This window comes from Anguilla rostrata, chromosome 11, assembly GCF_018555375.3.
Source record: "Anguilla rostrata isolate EN2019 chromosome 11, ASM1855537v3, whole genome shotgun sequence".
Classification (NCBI taxonomy): Eukaryota; Metazoa; Chordata; class Actinopteri; order Anguilliformes; family Anguillidae; genus Anguilla; species Anguilla rostrata.
This window is the reverse complement of record NC_057943.1, coordinates 17068355-17084319: the sequence shown is the minus strand read 5'-3', so window position 1 is coordinate 17084319 and position 15965 is coordinate 17068355. Positions and strand designations below refer to the sequence as shown.

Below are 15965 nucleotides of genomic sequence, written 5' to 3'. Positions count from 1 at the left end.
ACGACTGGAGAAAGGCACAAATTAGCCTACATTGGTCTCCATTTCTCACGTTTCATTCTACCTTGGAACACCTGTATACTAAGTCATAATACTTTTTTGTTATCTGTCAGTCAAATTCACCTTATGATCAGCATGGCACAGCAAGATTACCCACTCCGTAACATAGCAAGGATACCGACTCAGATCTTTTATGATTAGAATACAATCAAAGAAGTTGTGAGACTCATTTCAGCACCTTCCTGGCTCCTCTGGTTTTTGCAATTCGGCGCGGTCTGCCCGTTGTTGAATTATATATATGAAATACAGGGGGAAAAGAATACCTTGTATTCAGAAATTAGGACAGGTATGAGCATTCATTCTGTCGTCTAACTCCTAAGTAATATGAAGCATAATGTCCACACACAACATATAGCTAAAATATTTATGTTTATTTTGAAAACATGAAAGACATCCTGTTGGGTCATGTCGTCAGAACTATAAGATATAAATATATGGCATAAGAGACTGCAGTCCTGATTTTGACAGACAACCCACTGCATTTTGAGTGAAAAGAAAGAAAATTACCATCTTGTTGAGAGACCAATGATGAAATGGTGTCTGGTCTACCTGTAGGTTACAGCAAGACGGGATGATGGATGATTGATGAGGAAATTATTATTATTATTATTATTAGGATAAGACAGACACAATGATTCATAAGAAAAACTGTTTGGAAGGATATTTGAAGGATATTATATCAGCAATAGAATAGAAACTGAATGAGATGAACAGTGGAGTACTGTATCATTAGAGGAAGAATACACTTCACTGAATTAATGTGGGGTGTTTACAGTCCAGTTGGAATATAGAGCTGAGGATCTGCTACAGTATGCTACACAAAGTTGTCTTGTTGTAATTAAATATTAACTGGATGTTGCCATGAGAATGAGTCCAAAGTTTGCCATCAACTGTTTTTTTTAATTTTTTATTATTTGTTATAGAGGGAAGTCCCATTGGTGTTTGTACTCCCAGCACATTCCCCAGTATGAGTGTGCATAGTGTGATTATGCGAGCCCTCGTGCAGATCTGTAAGAACAATAATTTAGGCCTGTGTAACTAATAATTTCTTTAGTATTGAATATATAGTCCCACCAAGCACCCTTTTAACCTTCAGGTCATCATCAACTAGCAGACTAATGCTAATTTTGTTCCTCTGTTGGCAGGCAGATTTTGTCTATTGGAATCTAAATTGTTCAGTTTTGTCATATCACACCACTACACCATGCTTACCTACTACATGAGTGTTCCCAAGCTCTGCACTGCGCCTGGGACAGACATCTTGTTTGGTCTGACACACTTTGATTAATATGTCAGGAATGCAAGACGTCAACTACTACCAGGAAACAAAGGAACACTTCTTTAAAATGAATCTCATTGCATAACTTTCTCGCCTGGTAGGATCCCAAACAGAAAAATACAAGAAAACAAATGATCGTATTTCTAGTTTAACAACTATAGTATGAACAGCATTCCAGACATATTATGATAGAAGAGCCTAAAATTTATTTTGGCCCCCTGCACACGCAATAGTTTTATTTCCATATATTTTCTGCATTTGCAATGTCCAGTTTGCAGGTATTCGTGCTCTTCACTACAACCTGTAAGATGCACTCTCCTCCTAAACATATGATGTCAAGCAATTCTCTCCTTCTCACTCTGTAGTCCACCAGTACTGCTCACACAGACATTTACGTGTAGCTTACACATGCAAATAGTGGGAACCTGGTTGGCCAGAGTGGGTGACAGGTGTTCCACTGTTTTAGGTCCTTCCCTGCCTGCCAGATCGTATGGAAATTAGGCACCACTCTGCAGTGGGCACACACAGATATGATACCAACCAATCAGAGTCTAGGAAAGATGTAACATACAAGCTAGCTATCCAAAGGGATCTCTTAAATGTCTCAATTCACTTCATTTATAATACATAATATACTTTTACATACATTTTTAGTTCTTTACTGGATTTCCATACATGCAGGTATTGTGCTCTAGATAAATGGCTCCAGGCTATAATATGTAAATGCAAGGCAAATCACTGCTTTCATTTTTAGGTTGATGAATGGATGGATTCTTTTTTTTCTGAAAAGCATACAAATCAATATATGCCACAAGGTACCATTGTTACCAGGCAGTGTGTTCTGCTGATTCCCCCCCCCTCCCAGTATTAGGGTAAAGGAGATAAAGCATGCATACACATTAGCTCAACACTGAGCTGAACTTCATGGCTTCCATAGAATACCTTTTTTACAGTGCAGCACAGAGGTCATGAGTGCATTGCCCCACCTCATATTGCCACGGGTGTATAATTCTGTCTGCAATGCCCAGATGAAATTCAAGTTCTTCCTTTCTGTGTTGACATTGTAAGACTTTGCTTCTCCCACCAGGCAGTTTGTGCTGTCCTTTCTCTAAAGAGCCATGATAATGGTAGCCTGGCCAGCCTGAACGACCTTTCTTCCCTCTCTGGTTCCCATGGTAACGTAACCGTTATCCCCATCACTTCCTCTTCCAGTGGCCTCATCTGCGGCAGCCACATCCTTAGTCTTTGTGCTAATCGGAGGGCCAGGATTTTGGAGAGCAAGCCAGTCCAGCACGCGCACCCTTTTTCCTTCTCACCTCCAACTGTACCCCCATGCAGCTCCCTCACAAGTCCTCCAAAATCCTGGGGCAAACAGTATCGTGGGACCCCCCTGAGCTCCAGCGGGATATCATGGCTGTGAGACAGACCTTCAAAATACACAAGTGCAAAGCCATGTCCCTGCCTACCCCCCTGCAGCTCACACTCCAGGCAGGCCAGGGCTGCCCTCAGGATGGGCACAGTTGTTGGGCTGGGCTCCCTCTGTCCATCTGATTTGGCATGTCCACTCTTTTTCCCTCTGAGCACTTTTGCTGTTTCCTCCTCCACCAAATCATTATTCCTCATGTCTTTCTGACTCTCTTTTCTATACTTTTTCTCTGCCTCCGATTGTTCTCTTGCTCCATCTTTCTTCCAGTGCCAATAGGCCTCCCTTGCCTCCGGGCTCCAGGCGATCAGGACCCTGCCTCCTGCTCCTCTGACAGCCTCACATTGCCCATAGAGCCAGGGCAGAGGCCCCAGCTTGGTCACACCACCTGTGTTCTGGGCCCAGAGTGCCATCCGCACCCCTGCGCACAGCTCCCCCTGCAGGAGGGAGGCCAGAGCACACACAGCAGACACCTGTGGCATCTGCTCTGAAGAGCACACCAGCAGGACTGGCTTTTGTCCCAGCTGCCAATCTAGAGAAAGGTGACACACAGAAAGTTTTATAAGCAAATCAAAATTAAGCTGAATTTCAGAACATGATAAACTATAGTAAAATGTAGGGTACTAGAACTAGACTTGAAGACTGGGGGTGTAAACATCCATAGAGACAGCAACATTATTCTGATTTTCACCATAAAGGGGTCAACGAATGTAGAGTATGTTCTCATTTATGAAAGGCCTTGTATAACTGTATGTATTGTAGCACAGGCCAAAAGAACTGCACAGAGACTGGTTTCAGCTTTAATCCTGAGTACTTTCTCTCGCTCTGCAGAGTACTGAATCTGAATTACTAAAAAAATAATCAATAGCATGAATTCATTTTCACATAATTTTAAATACATGCAATACATCAATACCACATTGACTGTGAAACCCTGGATCCACACAGCTCCTAGACTGACCTGAGAGCCCCCTTCTGACACCACAGTAAGTCAGGCATGCCAGAGTCATCATGAACACAACAAGAACCACTGATGCCATGGCAATGAGACCCAATCTTCCATGTGAGGCTAAGGAGAGATGTGACAGTAACATTAGAAAAACAGATGGCCACACATTAAGCTTTTATGAGAAGCAGCACGCCCTCTCCTGGCCCAGCATGCTACTGTGAGTCACAGTAGCCTGCTTTAAGATGAAGTCAAACAAATATTTTCACAAAGAATTTACAAAGAGGGAGATGAATCACAGTGTGCAAGGCTTGCTAATAGCAAACATTTAGTTAGCTGCTGGTCTAAAGAGAGAAGTGAGAAAAGGTCTGAGCCAGCTCCTCTCACATACTCTGCTTAGAAATCTGTGTGCGTGTGCGTGTGTTAAGGTACACAAGGTACTCATATTTGCAATAAGGCATCACTCACACTGAGGGCATATCAGTCTCCTGCCAATGAGAAAGGGTGCAGATCTCCACACCTGCATACAGAAGGAAAGAACTTCACATTCCATCTGACAACATCTGTACACAATGACCCCTGTCCCAATGTACACATGGGTAGTTTAAGACCCCTGTCCCAATGTACACAATGTACACAATGTACACATGGGAAGTTTAAGACCCCCCCACCCAACACACACACACACACACACCCAATCATGGTCTTCCAGCTTGGGGCTCTCTAATAAAGGCAGTGCATCTTTTACATACATTTACACAAAGAATTTACTTTTCATCACTTGCGGAAAAGTGGTACCCAGAATATAACAATGAAATTATTATGTTGTTCTATTCAAAATCATGTCTGGGGGAGTTCTAAGCTATTCATTCTTACCTGAACACAGAGTCCTGTAGACAGGGTGGTGAAAGGGAGCCTTAACTCGGTCTCTGTGGTATTCTCCTTTGAGAGCCAGAACAGCAGCAACACATTAATCAAACGTAGAGGGATTCATGACTTACTGAAGTCCTGAAACAATCTGTCTCTACCCTCACCAATGGCACTACTGAGTCTTGTTTAGATGCGAAGCACCTCATGGACCTGGCTCATAACTCACTTACTCACTCTCACATCCACTCATTTACGTTTAGCAGGCAGAAGATTCTCCATAAGGGGGAGCTGTTAACACTTAAGTAGCAGATGACACTGTGCGTCCTTGTCACACTGGTAGGAAATATGTTTAATCACAGGATTATTACAATGATGACTATTGTAACACCGCAACACTGGAAAAAGCATGCCTTACTAAAAAAAGTTTTTTGGTTTTAAATCTACGCATACTGACCACCCCTCAGCCCTGCCGTTCTTGCTGTGGCAGAGTCCTCATAAGAAATTCTGAGTCTACTGATGTTTTATTAAATTCTAAATAAAATATTTTAGGAAAGGTGGGCTGATATTGTTAAGGAAATCCGAAAATGAAGTTTACTGCAGTTCTCAACACTGAAATATAAAACATAAAAAAGCAGACAACATAAAATCATGGAAATGGTGCAGGTGGCTTACAGTTTTCACAGAGTGGACAGCCCCTATGGCAACACACCGTTCCCCCTCCAGGATACAGAGCTGTGCAGAAAAGGATGCTGGGATACTGGAAGTGAGACGCACACGGAAGTGCCAGGCAGCTGGGAGAATCACTGCCTGCCATTCCAGGTGACCTGGGGAGAACGGAGCGAGAGGGAGATAAGTCAAGAGAGAGAGAGAGAGAGCATTGCACTGAGCAGGCATTGAGGTAGACAAAAGAATGTAACATCAAGGTGCAAGGGCATCCTTAAATGAAACAAATACCATGAATAAATAACAGAAATTCATTTTGGCCATGCGATAAAGAAAGAAATGTATATTCTTTTCTAAAAAAGTATACTGGACCAGAAAAGTCAACACAATGCATCAGACAGGAAAGGGAAAAAAGATTTTGTACATACTGTAATCTCAACTGAGTGAAATAAAAATGATGCCATTTAAAAATAAATAGCCCTTCGTTCTAATTAAATTCTTTAAATTCTTCAAAATTCTTAGTTACAAGAATATTAGATAAGCAGGCCTACGCCTCACAGACCCTGGAGTTCTGTCTGTTCCCTCATGTCTACGGAAGTTATGAATGGAAGGTCAGTGACCCCACATCTCCCAGGGCTATGAACTGAGCATGTGACTCTCAGGGTACCTGCCATATTCCAAAATTTATGTGGCCCTTTACTTTATTGGATTCATCTAGTTCTTTGTTATACTGTACCTAGCCGGAAGGGGCAGCGAACATCATAGGTGCCATTGAGTGAGAACTGCAGACAGGAACAGAAAGTGGTGGAGTGTTAATTAAAAGGATGAGTGTATCTGTGAGAATGGATCTGCAAGACAAATGATGCTGTAGACGTCTAGCCACACTGAAATCTACAGTCTCACCTGCACACACATCTTAGGGTGTTGGTCAACAGTGGAAACATTATACCTCTGAAAGAAAGGAAAAAAATTTCATTACATATAAATATTCCCCCATGTGATACAGTACATGAGAAAGAAACAAATAGTCAGATTAAAACAGTTCATAACTGCGTGTAAATTGGGATGGAAGTGTACATCTTGACTGTGCCAATGGTGAATGTGGCCAGCGGTGCCATGAGGCGGCATGTAGTTGGCAGTAGTGTTTCTCAAGGAAGAGAGGCTTAGCACAAGAGCGAATCTGTAAATCCAATTAGTATCCAGCCATAGATGCAGCAGTTAAAAATCTTCCTAAACATTAACACTCACCCAGTCTTCCACCTGTAATGAGGAGTTGGGGACAGGGAGACAGAGGAGTGGATTTTCCTGGACTTGCCAGCAGAGGGAGGCAGAAGGCATCAAGGAGGCAGACCTGCACACCGGCTTCCAGACCAATGTCTGGTCATACATTTCATGAGAGCTGGAGATCCATACGTCTCTACCACCTGTTGGGGTGAGATAAGTAATAACAACCTTGATATCAGTCTGAACATACCTTCATATTCAGACAGAAAGTGCTTTGACATAAACTCACCAGCCAGTGGCTTGTTCTCAAAGGGGCAATGCTTTGTTCGTACTGCATCAGTTTCAGTGGGATACACCTGCAAACATGGCCATGCACACACACATGCACACACACACAGACACATGCAAACCCACCCACACATGCACACAGGAACACATTTGTATGGACACACAATAGCAAAAAAAACCATAAATAAAATGCAGTAACAGAAAAAAGACAAAATGCAATACAGTGAAATCCTTTGCTCCTAACAAAATAAAGTTGCAGTGTTCTACAAAACAAAATGTATATATTAACAAGTGTGATATATGAACAAGTCAAATAACAGTGGGTATAAACTAAAGAAATGAGGGGATGGAATGGAACACTGTACATTTACAAACACCTTCTTATACCAGTAAATCGTGTATTTTAAAAGGTGTTGTTTGGAGAGAAACCAGAAAACTGTCCAGAATTCAGTGTCCTTACCTCCACACAGAGACAGGGCAGCAGGTAGGGGAAACTGAGATTGGCAGTCAGAGAATATGAAGTATCAATCTGAAATACATCCCAGCACAAACTTCAATCTCAAACTTTACTGCATCTATGTAATAATGAATACAATCAGAAAATCTGAAGATTCTGTAGTGTATATTATAATATTCAGTAGTACTCAGGGTTAGAAGAGACAGAATGTACAAATATGCAGGAATGGCTATTGTTGTAGATTTGCATATTTCTCGGAAAATACAATAAAGGCAAAATGGGATTCAGCTGATGTTTGAGCTTCAGCTTGTCTGCAGCGAAGGGAAGGTGCATTGAGATGTGTTACGGCAGATGAGGAAATGATAAGAAGGTAACACATGAGAGATAATGCACCAATGGAGTAAGACAAAAGTAAACGGAAACCCAAAGTGGTCAAAAATGATGTTTGTTTGGGCTGATGTGGTATTTTGTTACATGTATGTCTCTGTTATCAAGCAATGATTAATGGTATCTGACACAAATCTATTCTGCATATGAAACAAGGTTATTCTCTGAACACATAACGATATCTAAAAAAATCGAACCTTATCTCCTCCTACAGTTAGGAAACTGGATTTATGAAACTTTACATAATTACTCTGCGAAACGCAGAGTGCTGTGCAAATTTTTTGATGGCATGTTTATTTTTCACAGTAAGTTTGACTCACTTAGCAAATATTGGCATACATAAGTGAAAACCAAAGCATCTAAAGAGCCACTGACATTCTAACAGCCTGTCAACTTTGTATCCCTTCCTTAGCTAGGTAGATCACTGTACCTGCGGTGTCCTGTTAAAGTAAGGTCATTTGTTAGGGAAGGCTTATACTTAAGGAAAATGTATAGTAGGATGTATTTTGTCATGAAAGACAATTGTATCTGCTGGTAAATCCCTGTACCTGCCGGTAAAAATCCCTTTGTTTATAAACCATACATTATGCCATTGCAGGTTTTATTACGTGTTAGCTGGATACTGTAGCTACAATTATTTACTTCAAGACTAGCCAATCAGGCAGGCTACATTATACACTGCAGCCTTGGTGAAAATGCAGCATGAAACAGAATTAATTCTGGAGAAAATCTTTAGCATGGCTGGGCAAAAAAGAAAAATTCAGGGGCGTGGCAATTATGTGGCGAAATACATGCGGGTGTCAAAATCAACAACAGTCGTGAACAGTTCACCAGAATAAAGAGACTTCTTCTTGACCCGGTTAATGCAGGCAATGAACCATAGAAGACTGAGGTTCAAATTATGCATAAGATTGTGAGATTTAACACTAGGGTGGATGTCACTTGTACACCAGAGAAGACATATTGTGACGGCACAGGCATGCCAGCTGTGTGAAATATGAAAAGGCTGTGGTTAGGCCCTGGTTAGTAGTGCAAGAAGTATCAGGTGATGCAAGCGTGTTGTCACAATGATGGGAGAGGAGCAATGGAGCAATGCATTTAAAGAGAAACCTTCCCTTAGCTTTACTAGGAAAATCAGCAATTGTTAACTTGATACACACTAATAGTTGTAATACTTTAATTCTTTGGTCCCCAGACTCTAAAGGTAGCTATTCAAAGCTATGCAACGGTCTTGGGGATTTCCAACAGCTATGTGCTTTTAGGCTTAAACCAGGAGCAGTAAAATGCAGTGAAAGAACATTAACTTACTAGGTGAAACACAGGAGGCTCGAGCTCTGTGCATTCAGAAGGTTGTTTGTAGCACAGTCTCGTTTTTATGCTGGGCCCTGGTGGTATGGAGACATTGATGAATCGAGATGGCCCATCCACAGATACGCTGAATCTCCGCATTCTTTTGAAACCTTTAAAAACATTGACGTGTAGAGAAAATAATGTCATTCCCTGGTTCATCACTTGCTCTCATTACCTTTAATACAGTCCCTAATTTTGTTTGCTACAAACTTTATTGGAGCATTCTATGGAAAAGTTTACGTTCAAATTGGGACAATTATAAAGTTTCATTTTTGTATTTTTGTTTCATACAGTATTAGGGGGAAAAAGGTGTCAGGTGCACTCTGCATAAATAAGCAAAAAAATGGTCTAGCAAAATTGTATGTTTTATTATATAACACATTGTGCTAAAAAGAAAAAATGGCACGTGAAAAATGCTAGACAAGACAACATTTCAGCTCACGCTGTCTTCAGTGCTCAAAAACCTGTGAGGCTGTCCCAAAGTGCACACTTGAGCCCAGCCCCAAAACGAGTCCTCTGGACTCACAGACTTTAATGGTGTATTTCTAGGGACCAATGAGTCCACAAGTGGACAAGGGCTTGAGGGGTGAACTATGATGTAAGAAAATCCTTCCAAAGCCAAAAATAAGTCTCCAGAGGAATGATTAGCAAATTGAAAATGTTGAGAAACAGACAATTTATCATCACACCTACAAATAGTACTCATATGTTCAGGTTTTCTAGGGCGTACGCTTCTCTCAATGTATAATAAGGGGCAAGGATACGTAATAATATGAATAACATGAGTAGATATGCATGTTATTTATTGTTTGATCATATACATCTTGGACATTTGAGAATGAGTAAAATAATTGCACTTAATCTACTGGAAATACAAAATACAGAATCAACATGGGAAGTTACCTTGAGCATTGGATACAGCTGTGGAGGCAGTAGGAACAAACATATCTGCACGAACCAGTGTCAGACTGTGGCCTTACATTACAGGCATTTAGCAGATGCTCTTATCCAGAGTGACTTACACAATGTTTTTTTACATAGCATTTCATGTTGATAACAAATCATGCATTTCATTTTGATAACAAATCATATTGACTGATGATGACTTTTTATAATATGCCAATGATTTAAAATAACTTTTTTGATGTCATAACTCAAAGGAGCTATAGTATAAAATATTGTCATCTTTGTTCCATCATATTGAAAATTTACATCAGTATTTCCCTGTTAAGATCATACTTGTGCCTGTATGGTTACATATAATTACCTTCCAGGCCTTCCACCTCATACCAGCGTTGGAATGGTCGCTTTGTGGAGTTTTTGTAGTATGTTGTCACAGTCACTAACACTTTCTGTCCTGGGCGGGTCTCAATACAGTCATAGGTGATGTTGCATAGTTGCTAACAGAGAAAAAGAACCAGGTTTAAAAACATTTCAGAGGAGCCTTCTGTTTGTATGTAAACCATCTGCCCTGAATCATATACAGAAACCATCCACTTCTTACACAGCATGATCATGACTAAGATTTAGGTTTTAGTAAACTTGTCATTGATTGGTTGTTTAGGGTTGCATGCGCAGTGAGACAGTGCATTGATTAGATAGCTGGTGGGTTGTGGCGGTCTGATTTTGAATTCCTGTCCCTCTTGGGCTTCTTGTTGTCCAGTCATGAGGCAGTTAAAATGCAAACACACATCATGCAAATCCATTTCAATCCCATTATTCACTTCTATTTAAATATCTCTTCAACAGCCTCTGTACTAAGAACAAAATAAACAGAGGGTCCACTTCTACTACAACAAGCAGGGTTATCTTGCTCCCCGGCAAACCCAGGTTACCCAGGTTACTTCAAAAAAGCACTAAGAACCGAAGGAATAAGGAGAGCAGGAGCACACAGAGCCTTTGAGATTTTAAAAACACTTAACAAATGGGACAAGACAAGACTGACATTTTCATCTCTACTTCATAGTCCTTCCTTACCCTCAGCCTCTTCTTTGCAGAACATTTCCATGACTACAGGCATAAGAAGGAGGGAGAAACTGGGTGAATGTCAGGGTGTACACTCTGGATATGAGCGTACTAACTTAAAATGCATATCATAGAAAATGCCATAAAAGCGTTATGGACAAATACCTTTTGTTTAAATGTGCTTTCGGCGAGGTCAAAGCATTCAATGTTTACTTTTTTCACTGGAAAAGATGGGGAAAGAAAGGCAGGAGACATAAATTATATCAGTAATGTTAGGTTCTATCTTCCCCCATATGTGAGCAACCAATTTACTGGTTTACCACTACTGAATTCACAGATGATCTGATATGACTGCTACCTTTGGCAGGCACTTGAACCTGGGTGCGAACAAATGTGCTGCAGGGCAAGCCTGGGGTGCAGTTCCACACCGTGGACAGCTCCAGCCGACGGTCCCAATGACCAGGGCCACTGGAACCTGAGGGATTTCAGTATGGGTATGCTAAACACAGTGAGCCTTACAAAACTGCGCACTGTAATAACAGAAAGTACTGGAAAATTCAACAAATAACGTAAAACAGCGAAGTGCATTATCTGTTAGGTATGTGGCCAAGTAAACTGAGGAAATGAGGGGGGAGGGAGGGAAGGAGGGAGGGAGGGAGGGAGAGAGAGAGAGAGACAGAGAGAGAGAGAGAGACACTAAAGAACAACCAAATAAAACAAAATTATCAATACATGCTATATCAAACCAAAAACAACATCAAAAAGAAAAAAATTATAAATCTTTGTCACAAATCAACAGTATGCAAAGTATTTGTAGTATGTACACTCAAACCTCAGGAGCATTGAGATAACTCCCCACAGCATTCTCACTGAATTTATAAGCCCCCTATTTCAAATTTTGTTCCTCCTTGTCAGCCATATGCTGAGATAGATCATTATAGTGCACTCACCTGGTTGAGCAGTCTAGAAAGAAATACAAGAAAGAGACAGAAAAAAGTAAATGTAATACCTCTGTTAACTTCAAGGGATCCTTAATCTTTAATGTCCCAGATATGTACAACTACAACTTGCTGAATGGTTGAGAGATGAGCCATAAAAGTAGACAACATTTGCAATTCATACTTTGTTATATACTGTAGTTCTGACCGATAGTGACACCGGGTGAAGTGATTTTGAGCTGAGTGTGTTTCTGGGCATGTGTGTTAGTCACTGAAGTGATGATTGTGTTGCAGAGACCTTTGATCAGTTTTGTGTGAGAGCAGGGGGATGGTGGGCAGAGCAGGGGAAATTCTGAAGGACTGTTACTCCTCAAAAACAAGAAAATGGAAAGTACATCATGCATGAAACACACCCACATTTACCATCAAACCCAACCAATTAATTACTTTTATTCCAGTGTTCTTCAGCCGGAAGCTATATCATGGATGCTACAACAAGCACTACACAATGTGTTAACTACATTCATCCTTTGCAGTTCCACATCACCTTAGTAGTAGCAGTAGTTACCTTAATTTGTCACCTTAATTTGGGGAATTCTAATTAGTTTAATATTTTGCTGGGCTAGTTCTTCAACTATGATTGCGCAGTTTACTGTGCTCTGTTAATGAGTAATACTGCAAAAAATAACCAATTGATAATTTCAGTCTAGACCATTGTAAAAAAAAAAAAACACATAGTATTGTAAGTAGTGTGAGTAGTGTAAGTAACCAACAATACTAAATCTTTGAAAGCCGGTACAATAAGGCTTACAAAGATTAAAATCAAGCATTTATTCATTAATTTTTGGAAATATTGGTTACAAATTGTAGGTCCACATTTTGTACTGAATATACATTTTCCAGGCACATACTCACCAGCCACTTTATTAGGTACACCTATCTAGTACCAGGAAGGACCTTATTTTGCCTCCAGAACTGAATTATTTGTAGAATGGATTCAAAAGGGTGCTGAAAACATTCCTCAGGGATTTTGGTCCACGCCTTGATAGCGTCATGCAGTTCCTGCTGATTTTTCAGCCGTGCATTCATGCTGAGAACCTCCCGTTCCACCTCATCCCAAAGGTGGGTCTACTGGATTGAGATCTGGAGCTGGGGACTGTGCAGGCCACTGTTTGGAGGAGCAAGCTATTTGCTCTAACTAGCAGGTGTACCTAATAAATTGGCCAGTGAATGTATGCTTCAGAAGTAATGTGTAACCCATTGTTCAACATACTGAATAGGTAGATAAAACTTTCAGTATAGCACTAAAATGGTAAATGTACTACTCCTACTACTACTACTAATAATAATAATAATAGCTTTTATTTGCCAGATGTTATGACAAGCCTAATTTATTGGTGACATGACACACTTAAAACATGTGTTAAAACAAGTTAGGTAATGTTGTGGTTGGCAAAAACAACCTAGAAAGTGTCTTTGGAGCGTTTTACTAGACGAAATTTAATGAATGGGTCGAATACTATAGCAAAATTAATTTAATATTTGTTGGTGATATTTGGACCTGAACAGATTACTGACTGCTACTACTCCTACTACTACTAATAATAATAATCATTTAACGGAAAATTTCTTTATTACAGAAATAATACAAATCTTACCTCATTCACGTTCACATCAGCGTAGGGGATCCCTTCAACGGCAACGGCGAAGGTCAGCATAAACATTGCGAGCGCCGCGTATGTGAAACCTAAATCAGACATCATGTCCACTTCACTGCATGCGCCAGGTACGCCAGCTGTAATAAAAGGCTAGTGAGCCGCATGTACAATATTTAGAAATATCCCATCATAATTACAAGTCCAACTTTCCTATAGCCTACATATAGAAGACTAGATATTTCAATCCAGCTAGTAGGAATAACGATTCATTCCTGTGCATTCAATAAAGTAATATCGTCCAATGTTCGAGTGGTCGCAGCAAGTATCAACAAGAGTGAAAGAAGATGCTGTTCCGCGCTATGAATTTGAGCATAGTACTAGGAAGGGCAGGACACAACACGCACTTTAGTAGCTAACTCCATCCGTTTTCCGGGCAAATACACGTGTTCTCCTTGTGCGTTTTAGCGGCATAGAAACTTTAGGTCACTTCTATGAAGACAACATACATTGCATAGAGAAATACGCTGAATACTGTATGTCAGTTTTATTTTCCATAATAATCATCTATAGCTACCAATTATTCCAGCTTCCAGTTGGACTAACGCACTGTAATCGGTATAAATACTCTTGTGAGGACGACCGTTTTTACTCTAAAACGCAATTACAACCGTGAACACCACATATCTCCAGACCGGTGCTGGCTGTTCGAATTGCCTTCTTGTAGACGCAACGAACCCCCGGGGAGTTACATTTGATAGGTGTTTTCGTCCCACAAACGTCTGCTGTACCACATGCCAGTGTGAGCGGTTTTAGTCTCGATCATGGTTCTGTGGTGTCGAAAAGTAAACCTGACACTGGACAGGCCAAAGTTCTTTTGGGATGCAAATGTTCTGCGCACACCGACGACATTGGAAATTGATTTTCTTTTTTTTTCAAGCCTAAAATATGGGAATATGCTGTGAGCTCCCCATGTGATAGATTTCACAATTTAGTCTTAGGTTTGTATAATGGTAAACGAGCAAATAATAAAATACACGTTTAGAGTACAGCTATGCTATTAATATGTTCGTTTCATTACATCACCCATAGTACACGGTGCTGTACCAGGAACATGTCAACACACGTTTTTCTGTCTGTTATATACACGTGGTCAAAACGGAGCATCGACGTGCTTCCTGTATAAGGTAGGTATACTTGCTCAAAAAAAAAAAAAAAAACTCAAATGTTTTTTTTTTCCCCCATATGTATGCGAACATAAGATGTGGTTATTGTAGCACAAGCTTACCGAGCTATGGCTTCTTTTCACAATCAGGCAATTATGGTCCCTTTTAATAACAATATATTCAAAATGATAAATATCTATATATCGATTTCTATATTGTGCCCATATTTATTTTCCGGGGAGCAGTGGTCTGTGAGGTAGTATATGGCGTAGGAAATGGTTCCAACTGAAAACCAATGAAACCACGGTTTGAAAAATAATCACATAAAATACACACGAACAACCTCTGGAGGCATATCGTCACTGTACAAGCTGCTTTGTAGTTATTTATAGTGTATTTTCTTACTTTAGATCATGAACCCCTAAATGCCCCTACACCAGCATTTTGGAAGCTGGAAAAATGTCAGAAACTTCTGAAAATATTGAAAATATCCTCAACACAACACAAAACACAAAAACTGTCCGAGCCAATCACAAATATACACTAAAACTGAAACAATATACTTTTTTTTTTTAAACCACAAGGTGATACCGTTAAGCTCTTCTCTGGAAATCCCTGTGTTGGCAAATCCCAGATGTGCCTCAAATTATCCTCAAGGACAATGCAATGTAGATGGTGCTTGTCTCTCTAAACGGTCTGTACACATGTGCATGTAAAAACCTGCAGAACCAGTATAAGTTATCTTATATCTTATCAGTATATCTTTTGCTTGAATACCACACCCTGTGACAAACACAATATGTTTCAAGATAGCATAAAACAGTGAATAGGATTTCAATTTCCCCTAAAACACTTGCTTCACCTAAACCACCTCCCAGCCATGCTTGTCCTGGAGGGGATTACTGAAACTACAGTACAATCTGTCATTTTAAGACAGCTCACCTTGGGGCTACACACCAGGACAATGAATCACCCAAAATATAAAGGCCATAGCAATGAGGCAAATATTTAGTTGACTGGCTGCATTTTCTAAAATGTGTTTGGCATTTAAACTGATAAATGTAATAACTCCTACTGCATGTTAATATAGTAGACTAAAGAGTATTTTTCCCCCACAGCTGGTTTTCTGAACAAGAGGGGCACAATTTAAATTGAATACAATGGTTAGAACCAATATACTATACACCTGTAGATATGAAGACATGCCAACGATGTGGATGTGCAAGCAGATCACATGTCCTCACTCATTCATAAAATGCCACCACTTTGACAAATTTAGAAATATGAAATGTCAATT

The 15965-nt window shown here is 40.2% G+C and overlaps 1 protein-coding gene across 3 annotated transcripts; it reads right to left on the bottom strand.

Moving 5' to 3' along the window:
* Positions 1–407: 407 nt before the first annotated feature.
* On the bottom strand, positions 408–14600 carry LOC135234115 (interleukin-17 receptor E). Of its 3 annotated transcripts, XM_064298340.1 has the most exons (19): positions 14255–14600; positions 13506–13642; positions 11860–11872; positions 11268–11384; positions 11075–11130; positions 10922–10954; positions 10212–10344; positions 9848–9919; positions 8903–9054; positions 7211–7279; positions 6752–6818; positions 6487–6662; positions 6142–6189; positions 5975–6020; positions 5248–5399; positions 4582–4647; positions 4174–4225; positions 3721–3828; positions 408–3291 (listed from the first exon to the last, which is right to left on the bottom strand). In XM_064298340.1, exons 2-19 carry the CDS (start codon positions 13608–13610, stop codon positions 2372–2374), a joined length of 2385 nt encoding a protein of 794 aa, XP_064154410.1. In that variant the 5' UTR covers positions 13611–13642; positions 14255–14600; the 3' UTR covers positions 408–2371. The 3 variants fall into 3 exon arrangements, with proteins under 3 accessions (XP_064154410.1, XP_064154408.1, XP_064154411.1); XM_064298338.1 differs by lacking the exon at positions 14255–14600 and having other exon boundaries at positions 13506–14202; XM_064298341.1 differs by lacking the exons at positions 9848–9919; positions 14255–14600 and having other exon boundaries at positions 13506–14201.
* Between the last annotated feature and the right edge of the window lie 1365 nt (positions 14601–15965).